The sequence below is a fragment of the Equus asinus genome, chromosome 2 (assembly GCF_041296235.1).
Source record: "Equus asinus isolate D_3611 breed Donkey chromosome 2, EquAss-T2T_v2, whole genome shotgun sequence".
Lineage (NCBI taxonomy): Eukaryota > Metazoa > Chordata > Mammalia > Perissodactyla > Equidae > Equus > Equus asinus.
This window is the reverse complement of record NC_091791.1, coordinates 9,128,549-9,154,891: the sequence shown is the minus strand read 5'-3', so window position 1 is coordinate 9,154,891 and position 26,343 is coordinate 9,128,549. Positions and strand designations below refer to the sequence as shown.

Below are 26,343 nucleotides of genomic sequence, written 5' to 3'. Positions count from 1 at the left end.
ACTTTCACTGTCGCCTATAAATCGAATAGCTCTGACTCATGACATTCTTTCCTTCACCTTTCTGAACTTGACATTCCTTTTGATCAATGAGAGTGTGGAGGCAGCTTCCTAGTGCCCTGGAGAGTGTGTTTGCAGAGGCTCTTTGCCTGTCTCAGACACCACTGGCTTCCCAGAAGGGCACGCCTCCCTCAGGGTCTTGGGAAAGGACCTAATCTCAGCCTTATCTAATCGCCCTTGGAAAGCTCTTCCCTCCTCTCGGGCACTCCAGGCAGCCTTCTCTCCCTGACCCGACATCAGAAGCTCCCAGGGAGCTTAAAAAAAGATACCCGGACCCCTCTCTAGAGACTCTGATTGACAGGACAGCAGAGGGGCCCAGGCCCTGATCTAGAGCTCTCAATCTTCTGAGCCCCTTGGAACCTGGCTGCTGTCTCTTGCTTGGAAGGCTACACAGGCTCAGAGAGTCTCCTGCCCCGGCCCCAGCGGACCAGACAGAGGACACTCTCAGGGAAGCGGGTGAAGCTTCTCACGCCGGGAACCTGCCCAGAGCTGCCTGCCCTCTCAGAGGCTCTGAGCACTGATCAGTGGTCGTCCCAGTGGAAAACCTCCCAAGACTTCCTCCTCCGACACCCATCCCTCTCAGCCTACCCGCCCCAGCCTAAAACAGTACAAACCACACTGTTAACGTCACAGGGCAGCAACATGAGTTTTCATCACTGAATTCCCAAAGCCCAATCAATGTTTCCCAATAAATTAACGAATTTGTATTGCAATCCAATATACCTGATAATCACTATGTCTGCATCATCATGGAAAATCAATAGTGTGTTCTTTATATAGTGCTTATAAAGCCAAAAAAGGAATTAATGGCTCAAAATAGCATTTCTCAAACCTCAATCACTTGCTTATTATCTTCAAGAATTTTTCCATGTCCACGTACCACCTGCACTATTACTTACTTCATATTTTTATTTCAGTCAAGTAATATTAATGGAAATATGTTCATGTAACAGGAAACTTTCTTAGTAGAGGAGAACATGGGAAAATATCTTCATGATCTCGGGGTAGGCAAAAAAAAAATCGAAACATGAAACAAAAAGTACTGAAGGAAAATACTGATGGTCTGTATTAAATTTAAGAACATCTATTATTCAAAAAACACCATTACTAGAGTGGAAAGGTAGGCCAAGGAGTGCGAGAAGATATTTGCTATGCATGTATCTGAAAAAGGACTCATATCCATTCTATTTTCAAGAAAAGCAAACAAAAAACCCTCCTGTAAATCAACAAGAAAAACATGAAGCAAAAGACCTGAACAGACATTCACAAAAGAAGTGTTCCAATGATGAATAAGCATTAGTCACTAGCCTTCAGGAAAATGCAAAGTGAGACCACAACGAGATGCCAGCACACACCCACCAATATGAGCATGACTGCAAAGACAGATGTCAAACGTCGGTGAGGGAGTGAGGCAACCCTGCTGGCAAAAGTGTTAACTGGTAAAACCAATGTGGAAAACTCTCTAGAAGTATTTCCTAAAGATGAATACCCATGGTCTATGGCCCAGCAAGTCTACTTTTAGGTATCGGCCCAACAGAAACGCGTTCAAAGACGCATCAAAAGACTTGGAGCAGGATGATCCGGGCAGCATTATTTGCAGCAGGCCAAAACCGAAAACCACGCAAATGTGCATTACCATAAGAATGGATAAATAAATTATGGTATAGTCATGTAAGAGAATGCTATAAATCAGTGAAAACAAATGAACCCCGTAGCCACAGACAACAACAGGGATGAATCTCATGAACATAACATCAAGGGAAAGAAATCAGACACAAAAGAGTATACAGTATATGATTCCATGAATATGAAACACAAAAACAGGCGAAAGTGATCTCTGACGGTGGTTATTTCTGAGGAGAGGCAGGGCCAGGGACAGGCTGGGGCAGGAGCGAGGCCTGAGAGGTCCCGTCACATTCGATTTCTCATCTAAATGATTGTTATAATCGTGCATTCACATATCCGAGTGGTGCGTATGACAATCCAATGATTTATTCCCTTATGATTTCTAGACTTTTCTGTATGCATGTTATACTTTAATAATAAAAAGATTTAGCTTTTCCCAGCTACTATATCATACCATAACCAAACTGAGTTTATTTATCTAATTCAGAAAGAGTAGGAGAATTATGCTGAGTGGAAAAAAATCCAGTCTAAAAAGTTGTATACTGTATGACTCCATTTACCAAACACTCCTGAAATAACAAAATTAAAGAGATGGAGAATTAAAACCCACAGGCCTTAGGAACTGGGGAGGGAGTGTGTGGCTATAAAGAGGTGGCACAAAGAAGCCTTGTGGTGCTGGAACAGTTCTGCATCTGGTGGTGTTTCCAGGAAGCTACACACGTGATACAACTGCACAAGACTACATGCACACACACACACACACACGTGTGCACACGTAACTGGTGGACTCTGAACATGCCCTGGGGGTTGTAACAACGCCTGTGGCCTGATTTTGGTTTTGTAGTACAGTTCTGCAGAATGTCAGCCCTGGAGGAGGCAGAGGGAAGGGCCTCAGGGCCCATTTGTTTGCAACTTCCTGTGGATCAACAATTACTCCAAAACAAAAAGGGTTTTTGAAAGGGATCTAAAAGGAAAAACTTTTATTTAATGTATCTCATAAAATCACCACTGTACAGAGGCAAGGCAGACTTTGGGGAACTCTAGCTTAAAATTGTGCAACTTCTCCCAAACTCATCCCAAAAACCTGTGAAGATGCAGATAAGGAAAGACTCCCCATAGTGCTTCAACCTAACGCCAGACGTGGAAGAATACTCACCACATGGGAGTCAGATGGAGACAGCTGAGGAGAAAAAGGGACGACCAGAGGAGGGGCAGAAAGCCCTTCATCCCTCTTGTAGGCCTCAATTTTGAAATCTGGGGTCTGCAGCAACTAGAAAATTGAACGCCCATCTCGAAAGCCCAGATGTGGCGTTCTGAGGTAGCCAGGTGCTCATCTCTCCTCCAGTCAACTTTCCACAACTGTTTGGATCTGAAACTCTCAAAAAACAACTGGACAGGAAGTAGAGGGAGGGCAAAGTGTCACATAGTATGACAGCATGGGGCAAAGACAAGAACACTGATGACAGCATATGTGTCCCGGGTACCCCGTCAGACCAGAGTGTCTAAGAACCAGCGGCAAGGGAAGAAGTTGGCACCTCAGAAAAGCAAAAATATGCGAACGATAAAAGGCTGCTGGAAACCGGGAACTGTGCTGGGGGTTGCGCGTGTTGACTGGGTCAACTTCTGTAGATCTGAAGAAGGGCTCAGTCTGTCCCCTAATGGGGAAATCGGACTGGATGTTGCCTCATTTGAAGATGAGTAAAGAACAAACACTAATGTATAGTCTGTGAGGAACAAAAATTCCACAAAAAGAACGTGAAAAGAGGAACCTCATCCAAAAGACTTGGAGAAATAATGTACCTTTGAAAGCACTTTGATGGAATAGCCAGGAAAAAATATTTTCCCAGAAATTGTTCATCCTAAGGACAGTGTAAGAGACATGGCCTCTACCTGCCATAAAAAAGATATGCTGAGGGGCTGGCCCAGTAGCGTGGTAGTTAAATTTACGTGCTCTGCTTCAGTGGCCCAGGGTTCGTGGGTTTGGAGCCCAGATGCAGACCTATGCACTGCTCATCAAACCATGCTGAGGCAGGCATCCCACATACAAAATGAAGGAAGACTGGCACAGATGTTAGCTCAGGGCCAATCTTCCTCACCAAAAAAAAAAAAAAAAAAGGTATTCTGAAGTAAATATCATATATAGGATAGAAAAATATTTAAAGTAAGGCCAAATATCAAGAAAACTAAAAGTCCAAAGGCAGAATTAAAACCTACAAGGAAAGATCTACTATTTTTGAACTGGGATCTTTGCCAATACAGTGAAGAAAGATAAATAAAATAATGAGGTATAAGAAATGGAAAGGAAAAAACAAAATTGTCATTATTTAGCATATATTGTGATTTTATACCCAATTCCAAGTTAACGTATAAATAATTATTATTAATAAGAGTTTAGCAAAGTTGCCAGATATAAAATCAACATACAAAAATCAACTGTACTCCTGTATACCAGCAACAGACAGAAAACAGAAACTAGAAACATCACAGAACAGCAATTTTCTAAGAATCAATCTATTAAAAGATTTGCAAGACCCATTTATTAAGAGATATTTTAAAAAGATATAACAAGGCGGGAGAGACACCATGTTCATGGATTAGAAGACTCAATGTATAAATATGTTAATTCTCCCTACATTTATTTACGAAATCAATGCAATTCTAATCAAAATTCAAGAGTTTTTGAAGAATGTGACTAAGTGGTGTAAATACGTGTGTGTGCACATGCCCCTGCACACACACGTGTGAACGAGTCAAGAATAACCAAAACTTTTGAAGAAGAAGAAGGTCTCGCTCTACCAGATATTCAAGATTTGTTACAAAGCTATAGTCCTTAAGAGAGTGCAGTATTTCATGTATGGGTAGATAAATGAATTAATGATAAAGAAAAGCAAGTCTGAAAACAAAGTCGTGCACATATGGATTCTTGATATCCACCAGATAGTGTTAGCACAGCAAAACAGTGGGGGAAACAATTATCATTCCATTCGGGTATTATAAGGAAGAAAATAAAATTGAACTCTAATCTCATATCAAAAATAGATAAAAAACCAAAATCCATTCCAGGTGTTTGAAGACTGAAGTGTGAAAAATAAAAAAGGAAAAGGCAAACTTTTGAAGATAGCATAAAATATCTTTACGATTTTGGACTAAGAGGTATTTCTTAAACAAGTCACAAATCATAACTACCATAAAGAAAATGATTGATATATTTGACTACAATATAATTAAAAACTTCTGTTCATTAAAATAACCTATAAGAATGAAAACTAAGGCACAAAAGCAGAGGGCATATTGCCTACCAACATTATAAAGTCAAAACTCATACTCAGAATGAATAAATCTCTAAGGAAAAAAATTAAACAGAAATTTCACCCAAAATAAGATATTCAAATGTATATGAAAAGATGCTCAACATCATTAATAATTAGGAAATGCAAATTACATCACAATGAGTTACCATTATACACTGGGATTGGCAAAACGGTAAAGTCTGATCATACAACAGATGTTCAGGACATGGAGCCATGGAGCCCCACACAATGCTGATGGGAAGTTAGAACGGCAAGGCCACCAAAGGAAAACAACTGAGCATTTGTTCAACAGTCGAGTTGAACACTGAACCCAGCCCTTGCGTACCTAAGTGTATTATACCTGGAGAAACTCATGCCCACGGGCACCAAGATGTGTGGACAAGAATTCTCATGGCAGCACTTTTCATAAACGATAGAAACTGGAAACAAGTCAAACGTCCATCAACATTAGAATGGATACAGAAATTGTTGTGTATTCCTACGATGGAATCCTATACAGCAAGGAAAACAAATGCACTAAACAAGTACAGTGTATAACAGTGAAAGAAAGATACAAGACCTGACAGAATACATACAGGATTCAGCCAAATAAATTTCAAAAACAGGCCAAATTTCAAAGAGGCCAAAATAACTGCTTAGAAATATAAACATAAATAGTAAAATTATTTGAACTAAAGAAACATTATTAACAAATTTGGGATAGAAGTTACCTCTAGCAGTGACAGGATAAAGATGTGACGGGGGAGACTGACAATGCTCTATTTCTTGACCTAGCTGATGGTTAAACAGAGTTGCCTTTATAAATATATGTTCAATATGTTTCATGTACTTTTTCTATATGTATGTTTTGTTTCACAATAAAAGTAGGAAATAGCCTTCATGAAGCAGTATGAGCAGAAACATTACTGCAGAAAATCACGTCAATGATGTGCTAACAAATCTGTAAAGCTCTCAGAATGCATATTGAAAGGACAGAAAACCAAATAGGAAATAGAGAGGACTAACACCAATGTTTTGGGGTTTTTTTTGGTGGGGGTACCTATAAAAGAGACAAAACTCCTTAAACATACTCTTACTATATGACCCAGCAATCATGCTCTTTGGTATTTACCCAAATGAGTTGAAAATTTTGTCCACACAAAAACCTGCACGTGAATATTTATAGCAGTTTTATTCTTTTTTTTTTTTTTTTTAAGATTGGCACCTGAGCTAACAACTGCTGCCAATGTTCTTTTTTTTCTTTTTCTTCTCCCCAAAGCCCCCTGGTACATAGTTGTATATTCTAGTTGTAGGTCCTTCTAGTTGGGGCATGTGGGACGCCAGCTCAGCATGGCTTGATGAGTTGTGCCATGTCCGCGCCCAGGATCCGAACTGGCAAAACCCTGGGCTGGTGAAACCCTGGGCCGCCAAGTGGAGTGCGCAAACTTAACCACTCAGCCATGGGGCCGGCCCCTCTAGCAGCTTTATTCTTAATTGTCAAAACATAAAAGCAACCAGGATGTCCTTCAAGAGAGGACAGATCAACAAATGTATGTGGTACAGCCATACAATGGAATATTATTCAGTGATAAAAAAAAATGAGCTACCAAGCCATGAAAAGACATGGAGGAAGCTTAAATGAATATTGCTAGGAGAAAGAACCCAGTCTGAAAAGGCTACATACTGTATGATCCCAACTATATGACATTTTGGAAAGGACATTTATACAAAACTCCAGAGGCAGCAAAAAGATCAGTGATGGCCAGAGGTTCAGGGGAGGGAGGGAAGAATGAATAGGAGGAGCACAGAGGGTTTTTAGGGCAGCAAAATTATATTATATGATACTGTAACGGTAGATACATGTCACTGTACATTTGTCAAAACTCATAGAATGTACAACAAAAAAACTAAACACTAATGCAACCATGAACTTTAGTTAATAAGAATGCATCAACATTCTTATCAGTTGTAACAAATGGACCACACTAATGAAAGATGTCACTAACAGGAATTTAGAGGAGGAAGGGAGATACATGGGAGCTCTCTGCACTTTCCCTTCATTGATCTAAATCTAAAACTGCTCTTCAATAAATAAACAGCAAAAAGAAAATTCATCAATGGGCTGACGATGTCTTAAAAAATAAAATTTATTGGAGCCAGCCTGGTAGCATAGTGGTTTGGTTCGCATGCTCTGCTTCCGTGGCCTGGGGTTTGCAAGTTCAGATCCCAGCTGCAGACCTACACCCAACTCACGAAGCCATGCTGTGGCAGCATCCCACATACAAAATAAAGGAAGATTGGCACAGATGTTAGCTCAGGGTCAATCTTCCTCACCAAAAAAGTAAATAAATAAAATGTATCAAAATTAACTCAAAAGGGGGCTGGCCCCATGGCCAAGAGGTTAAGTCCACATGCTCCGCTGCGGTGGCCCAAGGTTTCGCCTGTTTGGATCCTGGGCGCGGACATGGCACTGCTCATCAGGCCACAGTGAGGCGGCATCCCACATGCCACAACCAGAAGGACCTGCAACTAACATATACAACTATGTACCAGGGAGATTTGGGGAGATAAAGCAGGAAAAAAAAAAAAAAAAGATTGGGAACAGTTGTTAGCTCAGGTGCCAATCTTCAAAAAAAAAAAAAAGAATTAACTCAAAAGAATAGAAAACCTGATAGATCAATAACCACGAAAGAAAGTAAAGAATTATCAAAGACTTTCTTTTATGGAAAGTGCCAGTTCAAATGAACGTACGCTCTAGTTCTTTGAGACTTTCAAGGAAGAGATCATTCTATGTTCCAGGCCTTTAGGAAGGATGGAAAGAGTCCAAGTGAATGACTGATGGGAAGCTCATTCGATGGGACCTAATAAGGTACAGCCGACCTTTATGGAGCATTTACTGTGTGTCAGCCACTGCTATAAGTGTTTTGTGCAAGTTATTTTATACTCATCCCAACCCTATGAGTATGTTCAATTATTATCCCCAATTTATTTTTGAGAAAATTGAGGCACAAAGAGGTTAAACAACATGCCCAAGGTCACACAGCTTGCATATATAAAGAGCTGTCCTTCATATATAAAGAGCTCTTAAAAATCAACACACATGCATGCATGCACACACACACACATCCTAATAGAACATGGACAAAAAGCTAGAAAAGCTGGTAAAAGCGCAAGTCGGTATAACCCTTTCTAGAGAGCAGTGACCACCCTTGGTGCAGTACCTCATCTGGGAAACAGAAGCTCAGGGAGTAGGCGAGCAAAGACACAGACACGAGGATGCAGCGCCGAACTGCTCACAACCAGGGGAGAAGTGGAAGCAATGTGAATATTAGCTGTGACTCCATCACAAACTAGGAAACAATTTTATAGAGTGCTGCGAAAGAACAGTTGATGACACAAGACAATAACAATAGCGTATTAAATAAGAATAAAAGTTTAAAAAATAGGACTAGTCCAATTTTGCAAAAGGTGTATGTGTGATCTACTCACACAACTGTCATTTTGTTCTTGTACACACACACACACAGAGAAAAGATTGGAGAGAGAGACTCCAAAATGTTGACTGTAGTTTTCTCTGGAAGATAAGACTGTGGATTAAGTTTATTTTCTTCTTTCTGTTTTTCTACATCTTCAAATTTTCAACAAGGCGCATTCACTACTTTTATAGTCAATATGTTTAATAAACCAGGAAAGAAATCTATTTTTAGAACAACTTCTACTTCAAAAGAGGATCTCATCACAGAAGTGCTGGGAAGATGGAAAGACAGGCAGAGTCACGGAACAAAACCCCAGGAGTGACGGGAAGCACACGTGTTGGCCCTCGTCACGTGGGCTCAAAGGAGGAACACTGGAATTCCTCCTCCACAGATGGACTGGTGAGACCTTGGTCAATCAGAACCACATTGGGGTCAACTGGGTGACAGAAATGAACGGAGCATCTTATTGCCACCCACGGGCGCTACAGAGCACATCGGAGCTCTGTCCCTTGACCCCTCGTCTGGCAGGTATTTCTCTGCTGGCAAGTCCACAGTGGCTCTGGTTTCAGACCAAGGCTGTGAAGCCCGCGGCCCCAGGCTGGCCGCATGGCCCACAGCATATTAATAAACACCCTCAGTTTACAGCCGGCTGCAGCAGGCAGCCAGCCCAGGACCCCGAGTGGAACCCAGTGAAGACCCTGTGACAAAACCACTGGAGGGACAAAGTAAGTCTCTCCAAATTGTAAAGGAAGGCTAGAAAGGCATGTTTCATTTTAAAGACTAAAGAATACTGCTGAAGGCACGTTTGAGATAGAGAAAAGAGCACGGAGTGGGGGAGCCCTTGGTCGTCCAGCGCCCACATTTCTCAGGCTTCCTAACCAAGGTTTGTCCTAGACAGCGTAGCCCTTTCCCTACTCTGGCCCTTCGCCTCCCCTCTCATTCCAGAGGCGTCTGAAATTCAGATGTGACCATTCACCACAGCGTCTGCCCGGCAGCGAGACCACGTCAGCCACCCCTCCTCCAGGGTCGGGAGTCTGGGATCTACTCCACGGCCCTCAGCGGCTGCCCCAGAAGTCTGGGGGAAGACCAGAGAGGAGCCCCAGAGCACCACCTGGCTGCCCCACAATGGGGACAGGCTCACAACAAGGGCTTGGATGAAAACCAAACTGTCTGCAACATGATGGACAGTCCTCACGTTTAAAACACACACACACATTGGGCACCTCAACCCCCAAGCATGGTACCTGGGTGAGGCCTCAGATCTCAAGTCTCATCCAGCCCAGGCATGAGGGAGAAGCACCAGGAGCACCCATTCACCAAAGTGCATCACTTGGGGAGACCATCCTACTCCCGTGTGGGCGGGAGGTCATGTTTCTTTCCCATAGATCTTGCTCGGAGAACCGAAGCCAAAGACCACTTCCTGTGGAGGGCCAGCCCTGCTGTTCCGGGTTATGGAGAACCCACTTGAACACACACGGAACACCCGTTCTGCGCCCCAGAACACTCATTCTGGCGCAGGCAGGTGCTCAATAAAAAAATTTGGCATTTTTTTCAAGTGCTGCCGCCAATACTGGGAATATCCTGAGAACCAGACAGGGATCCTACTTTTAAGTACTCACAGCCTCCCAGAGCAGAAGAGCCATGCATAGGAATCCCTGTGATGTGAGAGAGGAGGGGACCAGGACTATGAGGAAGAGGTAGAGGAAATCGAAAGAGAGGTGATCAGGGCAGGCTTCCTGGAGGCAGCATTTGCAAAACCCTGAAGTTCCAAAGCAGGAGCTGGCAAGCTAGAGCCCGTGTGAGGGCCAAATCCAGCCCAGCCCCTGTGTTCCTACGGCCCATGAGATAAAAATGGTTTTTATATTTTTCTAATGGTTACACTTTAAATGGTTATTTAAGAACCTACATAATATCCTTTGCTTCTTGGCATATAATTTTTACAATCTGATCCTTCAAAAATGTCTGCCAACTCCTGCAACTAAGACACAAAAAAAATCCCAAGATAGCAAATAAAAATCATAGCTAATGTCTGCTGACAGCTCACTGTGTGCAGAGTGTGCTATTCTGCAAACCCTCTTCCATCTCCACAGTAACCCTGCAGAGGAAACATTACCCCACCTCACAGGGGAGGAAACTGAGTCAGAGAGAAGTTAGTACTTTGCACAGAGCCTCACAGCCAGTGAGAGCAGAGCCTGACGCCAACGCTGTGCCCTTGATCACCGACTTAGATGCTGTCCAGTTCCCTATGGAGGAAATCCGTGAGCTGGGCTTGCAGCACAAGACATGCATAGGGACAAGCCCTTGTCTGGCTGGAAAAAAAGGGGAGCAGAGGCCAGAAATGAGTCAAATCCTAGTGGGCTCTGAATGCTAAGTAGGGAATTATTCTGTAACCAAGGCATGGTAAACGACATGGGTGTATGGTAATTTCACTGCAACATTGTTTATAGTAACAAAATATGTCCATCATTAGGTGGTTAAATAAATTATGGAACATCCCTTCAATGGAATGCCATGGAATCTTTTAAAAAAATGAGGATCTTCCTTATCTTCACTGTATTAGTCAGCTACTGCTGTGTAACAACCACTCACAAACTCTTAGTGGCACACAAGAAGCATTCACTTCTTAGGCATCTACAGATGAGCTGGGCTCACCGGCAGGCTCTAGGCTGCAGGTTGGGCCCATACCTGTTCCACTCATCTCTCGGCCCCCAGGAGCAGTGGCCTAGGCTCGTCCATTCTTTTTGTGGAGATGCCAGAGGGGCAAGAAGCAAATGGACACAAGCAAAGCCTCTTTAGCCTCCACTCACAACTGGCACCTGTCACTCCACCTCAGTCTATTGGCTTCAACAAGGCACAAGGACCAGCCCAAAGTCAAGTGGTTTTCACCTTTTGTGACAGGAACTGAAAAGTCACACAGCAAAGGGGGTGGAGATGGGGAATGATGAAGAACCAGACCAATAACTCAACCAAACGCAGATACTGTTATGGAACAACATCCAAGATGAAGTGGGGTATTTGCCACAGCTGACGCTGCTCCTTAGTCATAGTGACAGCCATGGACATACTCTCTCCCTCAGAGGGGAAGTTCCCCAGGGTGAAGTCCACATCTGATACAAGCCCTTTGATGCCATCCACTCATGTAATTGGTTGTGGTTAATATCTGTACTGCTCACCACCTGGAAAACGATGCAGGTGACATCTGTTCCACCTGCCACCTTGCGCATGATGTAGGTGACATCTGTTCCACCTGCCACCTTGCACATGATGCAGGTGACATCTGCTCCACCTGCCACCTTGCACACGATGTACGTGACATCTGTTCCACCTGCCACCTTGCACACGACGCAGGTGACATCTGCTCCACCTGCCACCTTGTGCATGATGTAGGTGACATCTGTTCCACCTGCCACCCTGACTCCATTCTGCCACATCTCCAGCAAGGCCCCTTAGTGCGACCTGAGGAGATGCTGAGAGGAGGATGGACGCAGGGTCCTGAGCATGCCCAGCTGCACATCGGAGGCCCCGTTCTGCCCAGCACTACCCCACAGGCCTGTGTTCCTAACTGCGATGCCACCACCTCAGGCACAGCACCTCCCTTCATCACCTCTCTCCCTCTTGCATTTGCACATCAGGGGCCCCCACAGCTTCTCTGCCCTCCAAGGTCGTCGCCCTCAACTCTTCAACTGTATTTTAACAGAAGAGCAACGTAAAGAAGTGTCACAGACCAGAACCACGTCTAGGATGCTCAGGGACTCAGAGCCATAACGGCTGCTTTTGAGATCAGCCATCCCAAGCTGTTCAGACAGAGCCCCAAGGCCAAGGTCAGGGGCCAGCATGGGGTGGGGGGAGTGTACATGTGGCAGAAAGGAGGCAAGTTCAGACTTCACTGTGCATGTGTGTGCATGCGTGTACACGCGTGTGTGCGTGGAAACGGCGCTTGAAAACTCTTTCTGAAAATATCCTCCAAAATTTTAATAACTTCCAATTCTGGTAATGAAGAACTAATATAATTCAAACCACCCCTTGTGCTGAACCTACTAAAAAAATCTGGACAAAATATTTTTTTAAATATGTTTCAAAGCACTTAAGAATTTGCAAGAAGTGAAGAACTCCCAGGCCAGATCTGACGGCAGCAAGAACCCAGGGAGGTGAGGCCAGCAATCGAAGCCGCTTTAGCCTGCTGGCATTTGCCATCCCGAAGGAACAGCAGGGGTTTTATCAGCCTGCTGGAGCAAGGGGACAAAAAGTCATGGCCAAGGCCCATCCACAGCGGGGAGTGTCATGACCACCCATTTAGTCAAAACCCCAAAGGACCACACTATCAGGGGTACCCGGCAGAAACACAGCCCCAGCGTCGCACTGTGTCCTCAGATCACCCACCCGATACGCAGGGTCCTCCTGATGGCAACGGGTCCAGGACATGAAATTACAGTGCAGCGAAAATGGAATGCAATTCTCCTTTGTTAAGTGATCGCAGAAAGTCATTGCTGTTGGACGGCTGTTTTTATTTTAGGATGCACTGTTAGTCATATCTACGATTTCTTTGATGGTGAATTCTTGATTAGAAACACAGCCCAAATCATTACACCATGCCTAAGGGAACATGTGACGCCCTTTGTGACAATCAACTCTGTTACACGGTTTACGGGCTCACATGGCAGCTGAAACGGATCCTGCCTCTGTAAATGCAGATTTGTGAAACATTCTGTTGATTTTAAGCAGCTGTACTGCTAAACAGAAAATCTAGAATCAGAAAATCTTGGGCTCGAATCCCTGTTTTGCCACTTACAAACTGTATAACCATAGACAAATGACCTATGATACCGAGTCTCATTTTCCTTACCGGTAATAATAATCATAATAATACCCACAATACTCAGAAGGGCATCGGGAGACGTCAAATATGAAGTCCAGTGCCTGGCAAACACTGAAACTTAAGTGCTTAATAAATGGTGACATTACTAACATTAGCAGAAATGTGATCCTAAATACCATAGTTTAGAGTAATAGAGATACAATAATAATAATGGTAATAGTTAGTAACAGCCAATAGCTACAGCTAGTGGGCCAGAGTCCGCCCATGAGTCTAGAGCTAACGGCTTCAACCATCCAAAGGCAAGTTATTGAAGGACCACTATTCTTACAGGACAGTAAGACGCCAGGCCTAGCATCTCAGGCTTCGGAAGTAGAAGACTTCATCTCTGACCCCAGAGGCCCCTGGTTCAGTTGGGAGCTAAGAAATGCACGCCCAAGGCTGAGGGCAGCTATGTGGCACTACAAAAAAGGAAATGATGCCTTCGGGGAGGAGGGGGAAGGGCAGGGAAGGGAGCCAAGAGCTCCGGGACACTCAGAAAGGACTTTCGCAGAGCCAGGCAGGAAAGTGTGGCTGTGCGTTACTGTGCACCGTGGGAGAGAGAGCGTCTGTGCATGGCTCCACCCCATACGGATGGTGCAGAAGAGGCAGCAGGCCCCAGGCAGCCCAAGCTGGGGAACCTGCAACCGGCTGCTGCACCGGGGGCCCGTGTCCTCCCCGGATGGCAGACAGATCCAGGGCAGGAGGCTGTCCGCAGGGCCTCACTCACCCTCTCTGACATCATCACGGGCCACGGGGATGCTGTGATCATCACTGGCAGCCTTCTCAGAGCTCTTGCTTCTCACGCCTTTTCTGTTGCTATTTTTACCTAAAAAGAGAGAGAAATGCTTTGACTTCCAGGTATGTCCAAGTCACCCCAGGACAGCGAGCACTTGACCATCTTCTCCTGCAACGCAGCCATCTCCACCCTCTGCCTCCCCGGTCCCCAGTGACGGTCCTTGTCAGATGCTCATGGCTGAAGGGAAGGAAGCGTGTTACTGTGAATAGCCAGGGAAAGAAACACCCTAATAAAACAATGTATACTGGCAGGTCCTTACCGTTCCGGGACTACAAAACGCCCTGTGACGGTACCTTTGACCCTCACTGGGGCCCAGAGAGTGACACCACGTCTGTCAATGAGACGGAGCAGGCACTCTGGACTTTGGACCCCAGAGACAGATTTCCCACCACGCCGAGCTCCTCCCACCTAACTCTCTCCAAGGCCCTGGCTGGGTACCTGCTGGGTGATGATGCTCCCACCAATTGGAGGGACTTCTTTTTTTTTTTTTTTTTTTTAAGATTTTTTGTTTTCCTTTTTCTCCCCAAAGCCCCCCCAGTACATAGTTGTACATTCTTCGTTGTGGGTCCTTCTAGTTGTGGCATGTGGGATGCTGCCTCAGCGTGGTTTGATGAGCAGTGCCATGTCCATGCCCAGGATTCGAACCAATGAAACACTGGGCCGCCTGCACCAGAGCGCGCGAACTTAACCACTTGGCCACGGGGCCAGCCCCTGGAGGGACTTCTTATCAGAGCCTAGGAAGCCTCCTGCTCATGCCCCACTGACCCGCCCCCCGCAGTTTTCTCTCACACTGTGCTCCCTCCCCCTCTGCTCTAGAAACACTGGCCTCCTTTCAGCCTTCAGTTCACGTTTTCTCCCCACTAGAACTTGGCATGTGTTGTTCCTTCTCCTGGAGCACCCTTCCATTCAGTCTCCATCTAATTAACTCCTACTGATCCCCCAAATCTTAGCTCTGCCATCCCCTCCTTGAGATGGCCTTCCTCAACTCCTTACATAAATCAGTGCCTCCTTTGATGAGTTCTGATAACACCTGTCTTTAGGAAAGTTGCCTCCATGCAGAGCCTGATGCAGGGGTTCAGTACACATGATGTATTGAGGGAGGGGAAAAGGAGAAAGGGAGGGAAGAAGTAGGATGGGGAGAGGAAGGAGCTAAGCTAGGCTGTGTTCCCAATCAGAGTCTGACTCAGCGGGATCCCATGGGGAGCACTGGAGTAGGAACTGCACACAGTGTTGTCCCCACCTTGAGACAAGGGGTCACCTTTTCTACTACAGGTTAGCCTCTGGCTACAGACTGATCAAGTGGGTAGGAGGAGATGGAGCCTTCCAAGGGCAAGGCTTCCAGAGAAGCTGTGAGCAGTCATAGCCAACACCCAGTAGCTGGGGGATGGGAGCCCCTGAGGGAAAAGAGGTCCTGGGTAGGCACCAGCAGCCTCCACTCAGGTGCCACACACACCTGTCCTGTGCAGCATTATCACACATGTGTAACACATGTTGATCTATTCATGGGGTCAGGAACTGCAACTGGCTATGCTCACTGCTCTCTCTCCAGAATCTGGTACATAACAGACTGTGACGAATGAATGAATGAATGAATGAATGAATGACCAAACAGACAAAAACAAGAGGACGGGCAGGTCTGTGGAGAAAGATGCTTAGTTTGGACTTTATAAAGCAAGCTGAAATACCAAAAACATCTAGTGGATAGTGCCAATTAATGAAATCATTTCAGAATGTTTTATAATCACCAAAAAAAGGCTGTTTATCAAGCAAACCTTAAATCTTCCAAAAATTCCAGGGGTGCCCTTGGCCCAGCCAAGGGCAATCCTCTCTCCATCACAGTCTTGGGTGATGCCCACAGGAGGTGTCTTTCATTTTTCACGTAAGCTGAAAAGTCACAAAATTAAGTGTCCGCTTCAGGTCAAGGAAGTCACTAAACCAAAATGTTCAGAAAAGTTGGAGGAGAAAGGTTGACCCAGAGGACCTGGGTGTGTCTGACATCAGCCTGATGTCACCTTGGCATCTCTCCCACTGCTGTGGGTAGGAAGGTCAGGGCCAGCAGACCTCCAAAAACAGCCTCTTCTGAAAGAGCCTGACGAAGGTCTGGGAAGAGCTCGATTGTTCGAAAATATGGTGCCATAACTTTTGAGAAGGCAGACTCTGATTTGGCAGAAAGATAAGATGTTAAGGAAAAAAAAGCTCTACAAAATATGCGAGGAAAAAGCCAAAGTTCTGGGAACAAATGTTCCATCCCATCCCTCCTCGAAAGTCGGCATTCGTTGCAAGCTTTCTCTCTGCCAGGACAACCTCTCAGGAGCTCCATCGACAAGGAGTAAGAGTCCAAGAGTCTGGCCCACTGACGCCCTCAGCCTCAGCGCCATGTGGCCGATCCACGCCCATGATACCAGTGTCCCCGCTCAGCTCCGGGAATCCAGTAAAGGCCTGGAGAAGGGGCACACATGTTACCACCTCTAAGAGTTTAATTCCCCAGGGGGACCAACATGTGGGGGACAGAATCTCCAAAGGCAGTGACAAAGGAGCAGAGACAACAGGCAGGGCCCTGCCACCTTCTCTGGGGAGGAAGCGGTGGTTCCTGGTTCCACACAGGTCCATGGAGCTGGTCCAGGTTCTGCCACCGCACTGACCACGGCGGGACCTCGTGTGATCCACTCCACCTCTCCACGCTCCGTTCCCTCTGCAGTACCACGAGAAGACTCGGCACCTGCCTCGATGGAATTTAGGGGGAGGAAATAAACAATACATAATATATGTCAAGTGCTCAGGGCAGTGCCTGACCTCAGGAACCACTGAATAAAAGACAGCATCCATCTTTTCATCATTAATATTATTATCAAGCCCCCACACGTCACAAAGCCCCACTCCAGCTGCTGGAAGAGTAACAGCCAACATGTGGAGTGTGATTCATAATTGACAAGGCATTTCCACAGATTATAACGTTCGATCTTGGCCAAGCACCCATCGAGGGCAGGAAGCTTACTATGAACACTATGTTACAGATGGGGATACTGAGGCTCCGAGGGGAAAAGAGACCCACCCAAGGTCACTGACACAGCCAGGAGGAGGCAGAGCAGGAGACTGACCGCACGTCTCAGCCTTTCCCAGCCCCCTCTTCTCTGCAGCAAGAAGGCAACAGATGGCCTGTACAGATGAAAGAAGAGAGTAGAGTGGAAATGGTGCACAGAGAAGGAGCCAGAATCAAATCAACATCTCCATCTGGGCTTCACGACAAAACTGAATTCCTTAAAAGTAGCAAACCGAACTGCCAGTGCAGGCCACATGTTCTATTCTGGTCTATGGTGATAAATAGAATGCTTCTTGGTTGATAGGAAACTATTTTTTCCCCTCTCTGTACAAGGAGCTTACAGTAGCAACCCCCCAGAAACTGAAGAATTCTTTGCTGCATATTTGCATTTTCCCCAGGAAATTCCAGCCCAACCATCTGCGCTCTCTCTCTCTCTCTCTTGAATCCTTCAGCCAGGGCTCTAAGCTCCTTGCTTGCCTCCTGTTAAGGAGCCCACATGAGGAGGAAGGTCTCCCCCAAATGCACAGGGGGCTCTTGGGGGCTCCCCAGAAATGCAGCCTTGTGGCATCGGGACAGATGGTAATTACAGCTTTTTAAACACCACAACACATGCACATCTGCAGAGACCTCTGGCACATGAGAGCCAGGAGGACTCTGCAGGTGACGTGACAATCCTAAACAAAAGTGGCTACAAGTGCTCCAGTGGGTGTTAGTGGGGAGAGGGCCCTGGCGTAGGGAGGGAACAGCCTGCGCCCTGCAACAGCCAAGCTCCTAGTGGACACAGGCTTCCCAGGGCTCAGGTGAGTTCTGAAAGGCAGGCTGAGCGGTTGAATGAGGTGTCAGCTTCCACTAACCAGCAACCTGGAGGGTCTGGGGTGGAGAAACGGGCACCAATACAATTTCCTAAGTACCTTTTACGAGGGCTAGACCAAATCAATCAACCAACCAACCAATCGATCAAACCCCTCCCCTCCCCCCGTCTCTGCTTTGTCTTCTCTTATCAGTCTCTGCCCTCCTCTGGGCCAGCCTTTTGTGCAGAAGACTTGATCTCCATCAGGGTCCCTAGGGCATGAGGGACAGCCACTCCCAGCCTCTGTGCAGCAACGGCCACCTTCCTGACTTACAACCAAATAAGGGGCTCAGAACAGCAGCAGGGGCATGTGCAGGGCACCGTGATACCTGCCTGTCTCAGTCTGGGTTCCACCTAGAAAAAGCCTGAGACCAGGTCCTGGTGCAGGAGTGTATCCAGGAGGAGACTTCATGAAGCATAGGTGAAGACGTGGAGGGAGAAAGACGCCAATCACCCAGATTGCACTGTTGAGCAGGACCCACTGGGACTCAGCCTGCTGGGGACTCTGGGGAACCGGGTGGAAGGTGCCTCTGACCCATCCCTCCGAAGGCTGAGAGGCCGCCCGCTGACCCACCCAACCTCACACCCCCTCAGGAAGCGTGGCTTATTACTATTCCCGTGTCACAGAGAGGAGTCCGAGGCTTGGAGAAGTCACATGTACCCATGAGAGGGACAGCCAGATTCTGATCCCAGCTCTCTCTGAGTCCTGAACAAACTTTGCCAAACACCTACATGTGCCTAGCACAGATCGAGTATACCATGACAATCTGTGACAGCAGAGCCTTAAATTAACATTTGAAGGTGTTTCGTTCCCCTCCAACCATCGTATGATGCCTGGACAAGTAGCCAACTGGCTGCCAGCCAGTTAGGAACATAAGCCCTTCCCAGTTGCCATCCAAAGACACCCCAATTTCATGGGCTTCATGATCCCAGAGCACCAGCTATGGTGGCAGGGACCTGAGAAGGCCATAGAGGGCACAGCCATTGCTGGAGTCACCAAACCTGAGACCTCAGGCTCCCTGATCCCCCAGGGACATCCATTGGAGACCTCACCTCAAAACTCAAGGGACCATGGACCAGGTGGCCATTGTCCCAGCAGTGAAGTCACCATCCACCATGAGATCTGGCAGCCAAAGAGACTTGAAACACATGGAGACATGATGGCTATTTCGAAGAACCACAGCATCCAATCCCACTTCCCCAAACATGGGAGTTTTCCCCGTTCATTATCCAGGCACAAACCCTGGGTTCTGGAACCATGGGCACAGGCGGGGGGATTTGCCAGCATGAACAGTTGACTTTGGAAAGCATTTTGGAAAGAGAGGTGGTGTCTTAGAAAGCTGCTTGCTGATGTACATGAAACGACCTTTTTTATAAAAGTTCCTTTCCCTCGGAATTTTGTAAGGAGTTTATCTGGACAAAACACTTTGAATTTAACTCTTCAAGCAAGCACATGACATCACGATATAAAGATTTCTTGTTATTTGTTTAGCTGAGAGCATTGGGATTACTCTTAAAATACATATTGACATATTTACAAACACATCCTCCCAATCCTCACGCTCCAGCTTTGCCCAAGAGAAGATGTTTCCACCTAAAGGCCAAACACAGCAAGATGCCCCAAAGAGAGAGGAGGCAAAGCTTAAAAGTGAAGCTCTTTCCAGCAACTGGCTTGCAGCGCACACAACAGAAAGGTCTTTGTTTACAACCAAATATGCTCAAATAACAACTCTTGGTCACTCCCACCCCCTACCCCACCATGGCTGGAGCACAACACAGTACAAAATGCAAACTCGCGGATTCTGGGCACAGACATACAAACAAACGTGGCTTGCTGCCCACTCTGCAAATTCCACGAGCTCAGGACTGTGGACCGGGACCGTGGACATGATGCAGGCGTGCACATATTCAAATGGTGGCGCATTCTCGCCAGTCCTTGAAGAAAGCAACAAATAAACAAATCAGCACCCAAAAGTTAAGGTGACATGACTTCACCTATTTCTAACCAAGGCACAATGATGGGAAAGAAAAAAATCTTAAATCACTTAGAGTCTTGTTTATTAACTTGTTTGTTCCTTCCTGCCACTTGGGAGGGAACAAGTAAGGGAGTTATATACAACTATGGTTTACTTCTCTGTTCCATTTTATTCTCTAAAAAGAGATGGCTACAAACCAAGGTCATCCATTTGGAGACGACATGCAAAGTAAGTGCACCCCAATTCCACTGCTGTGCGCAGAATGTGGTCCCTTATCTTACTCATCACCCTGGAATAATGAAAACTGGAGACCTCAGACTCACTCTCTGGATCCCAAAGCATTACCACTGCAAGGATTTAGGAGCTACCGAATTTGGCTAGAAACAGCTGAATACGTGGAACTAGAGAGAAGCACGTTGTCAGGTCCCCACGAGGAACAACATTCTAGCCATCAGTGCTGATCATCCAGTGAACGGGCAGTCTTGGGAGGTGGTGAACCCATCAGTGGCAGTGTGAGAGCAGAGACTGGGCAGGCCACTCTTGAGATTGTGTAGAACAAGAATTTGTACACAATGACCACTTAGTTTCCTTCAAATACTAAAATTTGGGGATTAACTGATTTTCACAATAAGGACCTCAGAAACTGTATAATATGGAGTCCTACTCAACCTCAGGAAAGGATTCCACAGTTCTGTATCCTGATGGTGGTGGTGGTTCCATGAATCTGTACATGTAATGAAATTGCAGAGAACTACACACACCCCCACGAGTGCATGTAAAAACTGGTGAGATATGAGGTATGCAATCTAGTTAATAGTATTGTACCAATAACAATTTCCTGGTTTTGATATTGTATATAGAAGTGATTCTCAACCCACTGGGGACATTTGGCAATGTCTAGACATTTTTCGTTATTGCAACTGGAGGGAGGGTGCTACTGGCATGTAGTAGGTCAAGGCTAGGGATGCTGCTAAGCATCCTACACAGCACGGGACAGCCCCCTCACACACACAAACACAATTGGCCCAAAATGTCAATACTGCCAAGGTTGAGAAATCCTATATATAGTCCTAAAAGATGCTATCATTGGGGGAAGCTGGGCAAAGGGTACACAGGACCTCACTGTACTATTTTTGCCATTTCCTGTGAGTCTATAATTATTTTAAAATAAAAACTTAAAAAACAATTTTTTTTTTAATCCCACTCTATTCAGTATATCAGGGCTCTCCTTCTCTGGGAATCTGTCAGCCACTTATGGAAAAATGCAATGCTCTCAATTAACCAAAGGATTCAGCTGGCCAAGCCATTCCCGGAAAATGTCAGCACAGGACGTCCATGGCACATTTCTGTGGCAGCGTGAAAGAACAGGCAAGGGTCAAAGCCAAACTCACACCAACATCAAGTCCCCAGTGCCCTTGGCTCCTTAAACAAATCTTCCTATGAAATTAAGACGAGACTCCCTCCTGGAGCCTGACACACAGACCATTTGCCTTCCATCTTCCCTTGAGCCCAACCTCTACCCAAGGCTACCTGGAAAACACTTTATCATCTGCAAAGACAAAGCAGATGATAGATTTTTAAGCTATTATGTATGCTTTTACATTCTTATTCATCTCTAACCCCTCACTCCTGCCTCACGTACCATCCCCACGGTCGGTGAAGCCAAGTCCAGAAGTTCACCTTAAACACTCCAACCATGGCACAACGTTCCTTCCTCTGTAAATGCATTCCTAAGATATTATGACAACCTGCTCACGAAATGGTCCGAGGCAGAGATGAATGCTTTTATGACATCACGAGCAGTACCTATATCAGGCCACCACTTAAAGCGGGAAAAAATAATTTTCTCTTAATACAGTCTAAAACTATCATTGATTGACTCCCCTAATCAAGGTCATTCTTAAACCAATCTCCCAGACCTGGGATCCAGCATGGAGGGTTCCACTGGCCAAGTGCCAAAAAAAAAAAAAGGACAGGAGTTGAAAGTATGTGATGAAAGTCACACTTAGCTTGTTATAGTTCAGGGTGCTCTAAAAAGCCCCAAGAATTCATTAGAAATGTGGCAGGCCTGGAGGAATTCCTCTGGAAGGCCTTGAAGATGAGTCTCTGGAATTTCCAAGGACCTGTTTTCAGTTTGGGGATCAGCGACCCAGCCCTCAGTACACCTGCAGTGACATTCTCCAGTCCCCCAACTTCTGTGCACTCCCCGAGGGTGGGAGTGGGGCTGTCTTGCTCTCTCCACTCCCAGGACCTCACCCAGCACCTGGGGTTGAGCGGGTTCTTGGTAACAAACTGCAGGATGAATGAACAGTTCACAGAAGGGCTAGCACACCCATGAGTGGGCACACTGGAGCTTCTGTTGAAAAGCTTATAGGACAAGCGGCAAAGTGATATGAGGCAGCAGGTGCCAGGCTTCCTGTGCGGATGAAGAGGCTGAGGTCCAGGAAGCTGGGTGCTGAGCCCCAGACCTGGATGTGAAGTGTGGTCTTCAAACTCTCAATCTGGGGCCCCTTTCACGTCGTCCCCAGGATCTGCCCAGTAAATACCAGAACCCAACATACATGTCTCCCACCCCACCCCACCATGCCCAGTGCTGCACTAAACACATAGCAGATACTAAAAAACAAAAACGTGCAAATTTCATTCAAACTACCAAACAAAAAAGGCCTTGAGTTAAAAAGCAAAGGAGTACTGTCAAACCTCCAAGCCAGCGAGTGATACTGAGCAGGTTGCTTAAACCGTCAGAGCCTCAAGTTCCTCATCTGGAAAATCACAAGAATACCGGCCCCTTAAAGCCTCTGAGAGAATTAAAAAAGCTGTACATGAAGCTCACAAACAGTCACAAGGTTCTACAAATAACTGTCTCTTCCCACTCCTACTCCTGTTGTTAATCCACTGTGACTTTTACAAATCTTAATTCCCATAATTCCCCAGAAAATATGTGAGATTCTGGAAGCTTCTGTTCAGGGTTACACAACTCATGGAATTGCCTGCCAATTTACAGAGTTGCCCAAACTCAAATACAACAGGACCACCCCCACATATGTGCAAAGGGGCTGCTGGGATGGGTCCACACATTCAAGAGTTGTGTCCCCATCTGCACCCCTCTCCCACTGCTCGCTGCTGACTGCCATGAACAGTTTAACCAAACCAAGGCGATTCCTTCCACGCCAGCAGCTGCCCAATGGGGCCACCAGCACGGATCTGCTTTCAGTCTCCTTTCAGAGACTTTGGCCACAATCCTGCACACTTCTCAACCTTGAAATACTAGGACCACCGCCCTCTGCAACTTGAGCAAAGAACACTCCCAACAATTAAGAGAAAGTCCCCCTTCAAAGGAGTGTAACAAACCGAATGGAAGTCATTTCCCCAAGACGGGACTGGCAGACACTGGGGATGGATTCAAGAAGCGTGTGAGAGATGGACGGATGACACCACGCCCCAGGCGGCCTGGTGCTGCTGGCCTTCCCCCGCAGCCTGCACCTGGCCAGCTCCACCGACACCAGAGCCTGCCTGTAGCCCGAGGCTGTGCCACCCTGTCCCAAGTGGGCAGAGGACTCAAGGGACCCATAGAAAGTGGGAGGGAGGGAGCTGAGAGGGACACGGGCTGGGTAAGGGCCCCTGTGGAGCTTTCCCCAGAAGGCCATTGTGCCAAAACAGACCGGCCGTCCACATGGCCAAATCGGAAATTCATTCTCGGGAAAACGCCCCGTACGAAGATTGGAAAAGTAGGCAGAGAAGGAAGAAGTGGCCGGCAGAAAGATCCTTTGCCCAGTAAATCTCAAACTTGGAGCAGGAGGGACCAGCTCCCCAGGCAACTTGGCAGCTGCACAGCTCTCTCTCCACCTGGGAGGGAATGCTGGTCACCTTTAGGTTCCGGGAAGCCCCGAGGGATCAGTGGGACGCGCACAGCAGTCTCCAGGGAGGCGGGGGGCCAGAGATGGGCAGGCTCGGGGGCTCTCTCATCCCAGACACACGGAAAGGGAAGCCAGCTGTCCCCTCAGACCCAGCGGCCACCGCTGGGAGAGACGCGGCCACGGGCGCCCCCTCGGGCCGCCCCGCGCAGAAAGTTACTTACCTGGGGGAGAGGTCTCCGGAGCCAACTTCTTCTTGGGCGCTTTCTTGGGCTTGCTCGCCTTCTTGGGCGGCCTGTGCTGGGACGGGCGCGGCTGCCGCTCCTCCTCCCCGTCCCCCGCGGGCAGCGGCGGCGAGAAGGGCTCCGGCTCGGGCTCGGGGTTCGGGCGCGCGTGGTAGGGCTCCCGGCTCCAGATCTCCTGCACGGAGTAGTCGGGGTCCTCGAGGGCTGCGCCGCGGGCCCCGACCCCGGCCAGGGCCACCGCCAGGAGGGCGAGGGCCAGGGCCAGGGCCAGCGCGGCGGCCCCCCGGCGGGCCATGCCCGCTCCGCCCCGCGCCCTGGGCAGGGTCACGGTCGCCGGGAGCGCCGGGCGGGCGGCGGGCGCGGACAGCGGCGCGGGGCAGGGGCGCGGGAGGCGGCCGGCCGGCTGCGCGTGTGACCGGCCCGCGGGGCTGGGCTGGGCTGGGCTGGGCTGGGCCGGGCCGGGGCGGGCAGGGGCGCGCCGAGGCGCGGGGCGGGCGTAGGGGGGCCGGCCCCGCCTTTCCTTCTCCTCTCCCTTTCCCTGCCAACCCCGCGGCGGCCGGCCCTTGGAGGCAGGTGTTTGAGGCCCCTTCCATCCCATCAACTGCCTCCAACCCTCCTCCCTTCCTCGCACCCCCGAAGCCGGCCAGTGAAGTCACTGCTGGGCCCCTGCTTCCCGGGAACTCAAAGGAGTGTCCATCTAGAATGAAGCTCAGGCCTTTTACAGGTTGGAGAAAATTGACCTGCGTTCCCTACTAGCCATACAACCTTTCTCCCAACTTGATCATGATCCTATTTCAGGAACTGAGCGAGGAATTCCCAAGGCCCCAGGTCCCCAGGGTTGCCAGGAGTAAAGTTGCCGTGCGGGCAGGACCTAGTGATCCTGAAGGACCCCTGCTCGCCTCCCAGCCCATGACACTGTCGGACGGGGAGAGAAAGTGGAGTTTTCCCAAGGGCTGCCATCCTGGGAGGCACAGGGGACATTTGGTTCATCCAAAGAGCAGACTCCTGTCCAGAGGGCCCTGCGGTCAGGTGGGCAGGGAGCTCACTATCTTTTGAGAAAGTACCTTCGACCTTCGACGACTTTGTGTTGGTCCTTCAGGCTGGGATGTTGGGGACACAGGACTGCACTGGTTTTCTATTGCTGCTGCAACAAATTCCCACAAAGGTAGTGTTTTAAACAACATGTATTTATCTTACGGCTCTGCGGGTTGGAAGTCTGAGCAGGTGTCACCAGGCGAGAATCAAGGCCCCAGCAGCCTGCGTTCCTAGTGGAGCCCCTGGGGAAGAACCTGCTTCCAGGCTCCCACAGGCTGTTGGCTGAGTTCAGTCCCTCCAGCGGGAGCACTGAGGTCCCGGTTACTGGCTGGCTGGCTGCCAAGGCCGGTCTTTACTCCTGCATTCCTTCCCAAGCTTTCCATGGGAGTTCCTAGAGGCCCCTCTCTGGTCCTTGCCTGTGGGCCCTCCATCTCAGAGGCAGTACTAGCACACTGAGTCCCTCCTGCGGCTTCAGAGCTCTGACTTCTTCTGCACATCTCTCATTCTTCCAGCTAGAGAAAGTTCTCTACTTTTAAGGGCTTCTGTGATTAGATGGGCCCACCCAGCTAATCCAGGACAATCTCCTTCTCTTAAGGCGGTAACCTTATTCATACTTGCAAAGCCCTTTTTGCCATCTAACCTAATTTATTCACAGGAGTCAGGTAGGGATGTCGCTAGGGGGCCATTCTGTCTACCACAGAGACAGACTGACCCTCATCCCTGGGTTGGGCTATCACCTTTCCAGTCCCTTTGGACTCTGCCATTCCTAGATGACACTGAGCTGAATCTGGGCACCCGGGCAAGGCCTCCCCAGTCGCCTGGAGTCGCACTTCTGAACCCACAGCGGGCAGGGCGTGGGCCAAGACAGCTGCTATCCTCCTCCTCTCGCTTCCCCCATTTGTCACCTTGTTTTCTTTCATTTTCCCCACACAGGCTGCCAAAGCAGGCCATCCCTTAAGGCAGGTCTTCAGGCCTCCTATGCTGCAAGCCAAAGGGGCTGCAAGCCAAAGCAGAATGGTCAGAGTGAGAGGAGGAGGCTGCAGGCTGAGGAGACCCTGCCATATCTCCAAGGGCCAGGAGGCCTTGGACTCAGCTATCAACCCCCTCAGGACATTTTGGAACCCAGAGCCCACACAGGTCTCCAGAGTAAGAGAGGAGGGGGCCCCCTTCCCCTCCCACCAGTCTCCAAGCCCTGGGCCAGGCTGGCCCATGGCCCCCTCTGGATCCTTGCCCACCCTCCTCC

The 26,343-nt window shown here is 47.9% G+C and overlaps 1 protein-coding gene across 3 annotated transcripts in view; it reads right to left on the bottom strand.

Moving 5' to 3' along the window:
- CPXM2 (carboxypeptidase X, M14 family member 2) overlaps positions 1-24,505 on the bottom strand; it is a 133,616-nt gene extending 109,111 nt beyond the window's left edge. The window contains exons 1-2 of one of the 3 annotated variants that reach the window (XM_014867238.3): positions 24,045-24,504; positions 14,032-14,130 (exon numbers count right to left, since the gene is read on the bottom strand). In XM_014867238.3, the coding sequence (XP_014722724.1) occupies positions 14,032-14,130; positions 24,045-24,360 (415 nt within the window). In that variant the 5' untranslated portion in view covers positions 24,361-24,504. Of the gene's footprint in view, positions 1-14,031; positions 14,131-24,044 lie in introns of all 3 variants that reach the window. The other 2 variants (XM_014867239.3, XM_070481438.1) reach the window with 2 other exon arrangements.
- Positions 24,506-26,343: the final 1,838 nt, after the last annotated feature.